The 10,425-nt window shown below is 39.6% G+C and overlaps 1 protein-coding gene across 4 annotated transcripts in view; it reads left to right on the top strand.

Annotated features, from left to right (window-relative positions):
• Positions 1–248: 248 nt before the first annotated feature.
• The window catches only part of ANKHD1 (ankyrin repeat and KH domain containing 1), a 123,595-nt gene continuing 113,418 nt past the window's right edge, over positions 249–10,425 (top strand). For all 4 annotated transcript variants that reach the window (XM_025852118.2, XM_025852120.2, XM_025852117.2 and 1 more), the window contains exon 1: positions 249–689. In XM_025852118.2, coding sequence (XP_025707903.1) covers positions 399–689 — 291 coding nt within the window. In that variant the 5' untranslated portion in view covers positions 249–398. The remainder of the gene's footprint in view (positions 690–10,425) is intronic.

Genomic DNA, 10,425 nt, shown 5'->3' with positions numbered 1-10,425 from the left:
ATCCACTTTAAGGTCGTGACGCAATAGTTAGAGAGGTTGACCAATAGACGTAGAAAAAGACCGGAAGTCGGCGCGTGGGGACTAGGAGGCGGGTGTTCGCAACCGCCTAGGCCTACGCGGGTCAACGCAGCTTGGGGGCCGCGAGCCAGCAAGCCGCGCGTGACGAAGAGCCTGAGCGACGGGTTACCTTGGCCAATGATCTGCAGCCGCTGGGGAGCTGCAGCCAGTGGCGAGTGTGGGGGGCGGGAGGCAGCAGGTTAGGCAGTGAGAAGTTAGTGGCGCTGCTGGGACGGGGGGAAGGAGAAGCTTCTTCCTCCTGCTGTTCCTCTCGTTCCCGGGATCGGCGGCGGCGGTGGCTGCGAGTGACTCGGCAGCGTCTCCGGCTCCGCGTGCGAACCATGCTGACCGATGGCGGAGGCGGCGGCACCTCCTTTGAGGAGGATCTGGACTCGGTGGCTCCGCGATCCGCCCCAGCCGGGGCCTCGGAGCCGCCTCCGCCGGGAGGGGTCGGGCTGGGGATTCGCACCGTGAGACTCTTTGGGGAGGCCGGGCCCGCGCCGGGAGCCGGTGGCGGCGGCAGCGGTGCGGCCGGAGGGGACGCGGCGCTGGATTTCAAGTTGGCGGCTGCCGTGCTGAGGACCGGGGGTGGAGGTGGTGCCTCTGGCAGCGACGAGGACGAGGTGTCCGAGGTACGCTTCCAGGACCCCCGCGTCCCATACAGTGTGAGGCATGAATTCTCTTTGGGCCGGCACAGGGCCCGGGCCACGCTCTGGCTCCCCGGGCGGAGCCGTTCTCTGACAGTGATCGGCTCCATGGCGGCAGTGGCAGCGGTGCGGGCCTAGTGCGCCCTCAGCTTACTCTTCAGCCGGCGGCTCGAGCCGGACCGGTTCCCGTCACCATCCGTAGACCCACAATGGGGAGTCCTCTGGTCTCTAAGCTTCGCGCGGGAACAAGGACTCCTCTCTGGCTACCTCCCGCCCACCCCGCTTTGGAGATGGGGGGGCGGGGTCTTGCCAGAGTCCCTGCCCTTGGTACTGAGAGAGCGAGCGAGACTTGGAGAGGGAGAGAGAGAGAGAGACGGAGACAGAGCTTGCTAGCTCAAAGAGCATTTCCACTGTATGCATGTTCCCGGAGTTGAGTTGTCTGTCATTTATTTGCCCTGTGCTTTACCTGTGTATGAAAGAAGTGTTCTTAATTTCCTTTTTTAGTTTGAGACAGGTATGAAGAAGCTCTCTGCTTTTACCCTAAGAAAGCACGTGAGTCTTGCACCTGGGACCTTTTGTGAAGTTATGCAGGAAAAGGAAATCCCAGTGCATCTTTGAACTTCAAAATAGCTGGATAGCTGAAGTCTGTATTTTTTAGGCTTGGAGAAGGTGAAACACTGAACAGCTTTTGCGGCAATTAATGATCAGATCCTTCATTTCTTGTAACTTTTTAACTCTTAACTGTGCCTTTCTAGGTCTGAGCAACCTGGGATGGACGGCATCGTCATCTTTTGGGCCCTAGGGAATAGGGATATATATATATATATATATATTTGTATGTATATATTTTTATCTCTTGATCATGGCTTGGATATAGTACTGTTCCTTGATGGCTATTGTTCTAAGTGCCCAGAGTATTCTATTTTGGTTCTAAGGTGCCTGGTTCATTCCCCTATGGCCAATTATTTTAGCCTCTGATCTTGCTGTTAAAGTACAGAGATTTCTCTGTGTACAACTATCTTGGCTGTTGTATTTGAGAGGAATAAGAAACTATTTATGGGTTGCAGAATACAGTTAGTGCATTGTCTTACCATTCTACCATTGTCTTACCATGTCTGAACAGGAGTTCATTTAGATTTAAAATGTTAGTACATTTTAACTCCAATGTTTTGCTTTGGAAAAAATAGTGTATGGGATGTAAGGAAGCTAGTCCCTTGAATGTCTGTATCTTTGAATTTCACTTTAAGAGAAGTAACTTCTAAGTCAAAGTGGGACAGGATTTTATTTGAGTTATAGAGAGAGTCTCTGGAGCACCTCCACTCTTGTGCTTATGGAAGACTTTCTTTCCTTCTTTCAATGAAAATTGATGAGAGAGGAACCTAAAACACATGTACTTTTTACCTACAAAATGAAGTGGGAATACTTTTAGATTTTAAAGATTAGAGTCTTTTTTTTTTTTAACTTGTAAGAGAGCCTGAAAAGGTTTGCTTTGGTCTAAATGTAATGTCCTTGATATTCTGGACCATTTTTACATAATTTTCATAGGTAAAGTGAAAGATAACTAATTCACTTTTACATAAATAGTATTCTTACATTTTTACAGAGGTAGAGTGATAGTGAGCCTCCAAAGTCATATATTTCTAACTCTTTTGGCTCCTGTGTTGTATCTGGGAAATGAGCTTTTGAAGTAACCATTTCTGTGAGGCTTGTCCACACACACACACGCATGCACGCACACACACACAGTCTCTCTCTTCTAAAGCTTACTGTATTTCATTTGGATTCCCCATACCATGTGATTAAAGCTGTGAGCAGAATCCACACCTTTTTGTTTTTTTGATGTTTATTGTGGAAGTTATTTATTGATGATTCTTGTACTCATTTAGGCTAATGGTAGAACTCCTTAGTTTCCTGTTAAGTTTTCTGTGCCAGGATTTAGATATAAAGTGTATATGGGTGGGCCTCATTTTTGGAATGAATGTGTCTGGGATACCCAGAGACTTTATCATAGTCTTAAGATGATGCTCAGGGTGCACATAGATTCTTTCTTAAGCTGTAGAAAAAGGAAATTTTGTTTTTATGTCTTCTTTCTTCCATATCACGTAGAGAAGAAATTCCTGGAGTATCTAGTCTTTGCTGTACAGTATGTGTGGTATAGTATAGTCTGTATGTTTGTGAGTGAAATGACCTATTTTGCCCAAGCAGATTTCTTTCTTTTTTCTTTTCTCTTTCAAAGGATTAGCCGTTTTCTCCCATATCATGGCCTTTGAATTTCCATTATGAAGAGATCGTAATGTTCAAAAAACACTCACCCAATTGGCATTTGATGAATAATACTAAAATCTTTATTTTTGTCTTCCCTAGATGTTTTAGAACCAAGTATTTAGAATCTAGACATCCAGAAACATAACGAGTTATTTTATAGATTGAGAGCAAAATTTGTCTTGTTCCCCAAATGGGGCAGGACTCGGTGAGAAATAAGCAAGAAATGTGGAGGCCTAGTTTATTTGCTCTGGAATTAGTTGAAGTCTTATACATTTGGTGTACAGAGGCATAGATACTCTAAGGACCTCTCTTTTGTTCATTATGAGAGCCAATAGCTAAGAAAAACCATGCTGTTTTCCCTTGGCTGGCTAAGTTAAAAGACTTTTTAGTTTAAGGAATGGGTTTGGGTCTTTTTGTAAATTTTTTATTAGAATTATAGTAGCTTAGAGAATGCCACCATTTGGGATCTTTGGTTCTTGTTTTAAAAATTGGTAAATATCTGTTTTGTATTTCTTCAGGCATAGCAAGAATGTTCCTTAGCTGTCCAAGGCCTTGAATAGAAATCACAACTTGCATTGGATCCTATTGAAATGTACCATTGTTTAGAATAGAGATCAGGTTGAAAATCCTTTAAAAAAACAATTTTTAAATGTTGATTTTGGATTTGTAGTCTTTTTTAAGCAAGTAAAAAAGAAGAAAATAGTACCTGAAGAAAAGACTTTTGTTAGGCTTATGACTTAATTTTCTGTTATAAGAATATATGTGTATATATATATATGCGTGATATTCTCCTTTTAATTTTTTTTTAAAGATTTTATTTCTTTGAGAGCAAGAGGGTGAGAGAGAGAGCTCGAGCGGGGGTGGGGTGGAGGCAGAGGGAGAGGGAGAAGCAGGCTCCCAAGGAGCAGGGAGCCCAAGATGGAGCTCAATCCCAGGACCCCAGGATCATGACCTGAGTGGAAGGCAGATGCTCAGCCAACTGAGCCACCCAGGTGCCCCCTCCTTTTAAAATTATAAAAGTCATGGGCGCCTGGGTGGCTCAGATGGCTGAGCGTCTGCCTTCGGCTCAGGTCATGATCCCGGGGTCCTGGGATCGAGTTCCGCGTCGGGCTCCCTGCTAGGCAGGGAGCCTGCTTCTCCCTCTGCCTCTGCCTCTGCCTCTCTCTCTCTCTCTCATGAATAAATAAATAAAACATAAAAAAAAAGTTGATACTAAAAAAAATTATAAAAGTCATATAGTCTCATGTTGAAAAACTCAACAGTGTAGGTAGTAGATATAAGGTGCAAAGTAAAAGTCCTTCTCACCCCCACTGACCCTTCAAATCCCATTCTTCAATGATAACCAATATTATAATTTTATTCAGTAAATCTTCTAGGCCTATATGAGCCTATGTAGTGTGTGTATTTGTTTATATATATACACACACTTTAAAGACGGATACCCAGTTAGAGAGCATAGCTTTATATCATATTGAGGTTTGGGTTGTTTTTTTTTCTTGAGGCAGGTGCCTTATTTATAAATGGTAGAAACACACAAACTGTATACAGCAGTTTATAGGAAATTATAGCAAAAGCTTTGTAGGGAATTTTTTTTCCGTGAAAATTATTTTTAGAGGCAAAAGTACAGCCATACAGAATTTCCATTTTGATTTTCTCTCATTGAAGAGATGTGTCATTTGCTTTACAGTTACTTATAATCTATAATATAGAGCAAGGTTTCTCACCAGCAACATATTGACATTTTAGTCCAGATAATTCTTGTTGTTAGAGGCTGTCCTGTGCATTAGCAACATCCCTGGCCTTTACCCACTAGGTGCCACTAGAACCCCTCCAGTTGTGAGAGCCATTAATGTCTCCAGACATTGCTAAATGTCTCCTGGGGACAAAATCACCCCCTGGTTGAGAACCACTGGTCTAGAGTCCATTCTTATCATCAGGGATGGCAATTTTGTCATGAATACTCTGTATTCAAACTTTAGGTAAACAGGTGAGTCACTGCTTTTGGTAGCATCTCAAGGTTTATGTTCATAATCTGGACAAGAGAGAAATTGAAGGAGGGTACTGAAAGGTTTAATGCTGTAAATTTTCTATGGTAAATTTATCATTTTGAGTAACTTTAACTTAAAATACTGTATTATTTTTGAAAAATTCATTTATTGTCCATGAAAATAAATTTCTAAAAAACTTTTATTGGGACTTTGTGCAAGGTAGAAAGTGCTTTATTCCATAAATTATCAATACTACTGATAAAATAGGAAATAGAACTTTGTACTCTAGTGAGCAAATTTTGGAGACATTAGAAATGTTTACAGAAGGAAAACTACATGTTATTACTCTAACAATTTGTTATATTGCATGAGTATCAACTTTACATAAGTTTCATTCTGTAAAGCCTTAAGACTTTACATATAAAATGATGTGTTGATAAGTATGGTTATATGAATGGTGGGTCAAACCAGAGTTGATAAGATTTGGATTAGATTAGATTTCACCTAATTGTGAAACTTGAAGGATGTAGGGTTTTCTTATGGTTATTACTTAGTACATTTCAATAGGTGATTACATGCATACAGTTTGAGTCACAGTGACATAAGGGCAAATACAGTGAAAAATCTTGAACTAACCCTTCCCAAGTATCCTGCCCTTTACACTTCTAATGTCTTTTTTTCTTTCAGAATTTATGGAAATACAAATATGTATTTTTATTTTCCCTATTATTATACAAAAGATAACATACTGTATATGTGAGATTTCTAAGTGGTAAATTTGAGAAGGATTTAGACTTTTTCTAATTAGAATGATAAAACATTTTTAAGAATGAAGCATTGGAGATGAGTTTAAGCACATTCCTTCCTGAGTCTATCTGGTAGTAATGTGATAATGTACTAGATAACCTCTGAAAACCAATTCCAGCCTTCTGATTCAGTGATAGGTTAGCTAAATAAAATATTTTGCTTTAAAGAGAATGCAAAGCAGTTTTTAAAAAGTATTAGTCTTGAATTGGCAAGTAAAAAGAAAAGAAATGAAGAGTCTACCTTTTTTTTTGTTTGTTTTTTGCCAAATTTACCTTCCTACATAACCAAAAGTATAAGAAATAAAATCAGGGGTGTCTGGGTGGTTCAGTCGTTAAGCGTCTACCTTCGGCTCAGGTCATGATCCCAGGGTCCTGGGATCGAGCCCCGCATCGGGCTCCCTGCTCTGCGGGAAGCCTGCTTCTCCCTCTCGGACTCCCCCTGCTTGTGTTCCTTCTCTCGCTGTGTCTCTCTCTGTCAAATAAATAAATAAAAATCTTTAAAAAAAAAATTTAAGGTTATAAAAAAAATCAATTCCTTTTTTTACCCATTATAAATTAACTCTTTTTTTTTAAGATTTTTTTATTTATTTATTTGAGAAAGAGAGCATGAGTGGGGGGAGGAGCAGCAGGAGAGAGACAAGCAGACTCCCCCCTGCGCGGGGAGCCTGATGTGGGGCTTGGTCCCAGGACCCTGAGATCATGACCTATGCGGAAGGCAGATGCTTATCCAGCTGAGCCACCCAGGTGCCCCTAACTATTTCAATATATCTATCTTCTTCGACTTTATTATTTATAGTTTTCCTTTTCTGTTGCTTGTCTATAAAGTCATAGAATCTTGGTGATAATCCTGTCTCATCTCATTTTTAGGTAACTGCTACCATTTATTGAATGCATATTATATGCCAGTTCTATACTAGATACTTTCATTATTTAATTGTTTCAACACCCCTTTAAAGTAGATACCTGCATTTTTATAGATGAATAAATGTAGGCTCAGGGAAATGAATCCATAAAACAAAAAATTAAAAAATGGTTAAAATGTTACACAGCCAGGTAAAGCTAGGATTTGAATCTAGTACTGAATCCAAAACCCATGCTATTATTTTGCTTCTTCAGATTAAGAAATAGGCAGTTTTGGGTTATAAAATACTGTTTCTCCAATAAATGCTTGCTTAGTCCCTGTAGAAGTTTTCATTAAAGTGAAATGAGAAAAGTAAGGACAGTATAGTGAACTTCTTATAAAGCTATTTTTTCCATAATTTTCTCTATATTGAGATAATGCTCTTCTTACTGTTATGAAATGAATTTTTAAAAATAACCACATTTGACAAAATATCAAATTGGAAACTTCATGTCAGGACCCTGGGCAAAGCCTTACAAGTCTGGAAACAGTTGAGCTAATTGACTGACCCAGGATAACACAGCTAATTTGTAGGAGAAAATAGGTCATCTGACTCCATTCTAAAAGTTATCTTACTTGTCTTGCTGACTGTTTCTTTTCTGGTGCATTGTACCAATGAATTTAATTAGTTGCTTAAGACATGCCTGTCTCAAACTAGCACATAATCCATAGTTGACCTTGTTGGGAAAGTTTTCTATTATTTAATGAAATTGGTGACAGCTGTGTGGATCAGTATATTAAGAAGGCAGTTAAAAGTATACCATTGAGTACAGGAGGAGCACTATTCTAAGATAATTTTGTAATTGAACTTATTTGAAAAGTTCAGTTCTTGTCATCATTCATCTTAAAAGAATTAAATAAATATTAAAACTACTGATATAGAAAGGCATATACCCAACTTTGCACCTTTGCCAATATGGAAAACATTGATTTTGTATATTGTTACACTCTAATTAATTTGTAGAAATTAAAATCTATGTGCTGTTCTATTGGTAGTTAATTATGGTGTGTAGTTCCTATGAATGAAGATCATTTGCCTTGTGATGATTGACTGGCTTACCTTTTCCTGGCCAATTTTACCTAAACCAGGAAGAAAGTGAAGTTGTATATAAAGCTCTATTTTACTTCCTAGACTGAAATTTAGCAGCTCTTTGTCAAAGAGCACATTTGATCTTCCTCCTTTACATACACTTCTGTTCTCATAAAGTTTTTCCCTTAATGGATGTTTTCAGTAGTAGAAAGGGTGTTTTTGTTTTTGTAAGTAGATATCCCAGTGTATCCTGGCTTTTTGATTTACCTGCATTAGTGTGCAATTTTGAAAAGAGAAAGGCAGGTATACCCCTAGGGATTAGCCTTAAGAAGCAAAGAATTGGGGACGCCTGGGTGGCTCAGTTGGTTAAGCGGCTGCCTTCGGCTCAGGTCATGATCCCAGGGTCCTGGGATTGAGCCCCACCTCGGGCTCCTTGCTCAGCGGGAAGTGTGCTTCTCCCTCTGTCTGCTGCTCCCCCTGCTTGTGCTCTCTCTCTCTGACAAATAAAATCTTAAAAAAAAAAAAAAACCAAAGACTTGTACAGGAAAGCAGTTTATTAAGTTGCCCAGGTAAGTTTGATTTAACAGTTTGTAATTGAGGACAGTTAGATTGAGAACGTTTTGTTTTTGTTTTTGTGTGTGTGGTAAAGTATACAGAGACAAAATTGACCATTTTAACCATTTTTTTAGTTGTCTTAGAATATACCTAACATAAAATTTACCATTTTAACCATTTTAAAGGGTACGGTTCAGTGGCATTAAGTACATTCACATTGTTGTGCAACCATCACCAGCAGCCATCTCCAGACTGTTTTCATCTTCCCAAATTCTGTATCCATCCCTATCATACTTCCCCACCCTCTAACAATCACAATTCTACTTTCTTTTTCTGTAAATTTAACTACTCTGGGTACATCAAATAAGTGGAATCATATGGTGTTTCTCTTTTTGTGACTGGCTTGTTTTGCTTAGCATTATGTCTTCAAGGTTCATCCATGTTATAGCATGTGTCAGAATTTCATTCCTTTTGGGCGCCTGGGTGGCTCAGTTGGTTAAGTGACTGCCTTTGGCTCAGGTCATGATCCTGGAGTCCCGGGATCGAGTCCCACATCGGGCTCCCTGCTCAGCGGGGGGTCTGCATCTCCCTCTGACCCTCTTCCCTCTCATGCTCTCTGTCTCTCATTCTCTCTCTCAAATAAATAAATAAAATCTTTTAAAAAAAAGAATTTCATTCCTTTTGAAGGCTGAATACTATAATATGTATATACCAGATTTTGTTTATCCATTCATCTGTTGATGGACACTTGGATTGCTTTTACCTTTTGGCTATTATGTATATGTTTCCATGAACATGGGTGTACAAATACCTGTTCAAGTCCCTGCTTTCAATTCTTCTGGGTGTGTACCTGGTAGTGGGATTGTGGGATCATATAGTAACTCTATTTTTAATTTTTTGAGGAATTACCATACAGTTTTCCATAGCAGCTATAGTATTTTACATTCCCACCAGAATTGCACAAGGGTTCCAGTTGCCACACATTTTAGCCAATACTTGTTTTTTCTTTTTGTTTTTGATAATAGCCATCCTAATGTGTGTGAAGTGGTGTCTCATTGTGGTTTTAATTCGTATTTCCCTAACGATTAGTGATATTGAGCATCTTTTTTATGTGCCTTTGGCAATTTGTGTATCTTCTTTGGAGAAATGTCTATTCAAATCCTATCCCCATTTTTAGTTGGGTTACTTTTTCATTGTTTAATTGTAGATGTTCTTTGGGTATTAATCCCTTATCACATATATAATTTACACCTATTTTTTTCCCCTTCCATAGGTTGCCTTTTTACTCTGTTGATAGTGTCCTTTCATTCCTCAAAGTCTTTAATTTTGATGAAGTCCAGTTTACCTATTTTTTCTTTTTTTTTGTACTTTTGGTGTCATATGCATGAAGTTGTTGCCAAATCCAGTGTCATGAAGCTTTTCTCCAATGTTTTCTTATGAATTTTATAGTTTTAGCTCTTAATTTAGGTCTTGGGTCCATTTTGAGTTAATTTTTGTATACAATGTAAGGTCAGTGTCCAACTTCATTTTTTTGCATATGGATATCATTTTTTCCAGCATGATTTATTGAAAAGACTATCATCTCCCAATTGATTGGTCTTGACATCCTTGTTGAAAATCACTGGGCCACATATTGGAGGGTTTATTTATTTATTTGTTTATTTAAAGATTCTATTTATTTATTTGACAGAGAGAGACACAGCGAGAGAGGGAACACAAGCAGGGGGAGTGGGAGAGGGAGAGGCAGGCTTCCCGTGGAGCAGGGAGCCCAATGTGGGGCTTGATCCCAGGACTCTGGGATCATGACCTGAGCCGAGGCAGACGTTTAAGCGTCTGAGCCACCCAAGCGCTCCTGTTTTAATGCAAATCTTAATGTAATTGTTTGGGGGCACCTGGGTGACTCAGTTGGTTAAGTGTCCAATTCTTGATTTCAGTTTGAGGCATGATCTCAGGGTTGTGGGATCGAGCCCCGCTTTGGGTTCTTTGTTTGGTGTGGAGTCTGCTTGGGTTTCTCTTTTTCCCTCTGCCTCTGTCCCTCACCCCCTCTCAAAATAAATAAAATCTTTAAAGAAATCTTAATGTGATTGTTTTATCACATTAGATATTAACAAATCAAAAGGTTTGAGTTTGACAAAATAATAAAAATCATATATAATAAGAGAGGCTGTATGAGCAC

Source organism: Callorhinus ursinus, unplaced genomic scaffold, assembly GCF_003265705.2.
Source record: "Callorhinus ursinus isolate GAN/ISIS: 27379988/994484 unplaced genomic scaffold, GSC_fseal_2.0 scaffold83, whole genome shotgun sequence".
In the NCBI taxonomy this organism is placed as follows: domain Eukaryota; kingdom Metazoa; phylum Chordata; class Mammalia; order Carnivora; family Otariidae; genus Callorhinus; species Callorhinus ursinus.
The sequence above is the reverse complement of the archived record's forward strand: the minus strand, read 5'-3'. Positions and strand labels throughout refer to the sequence as shown.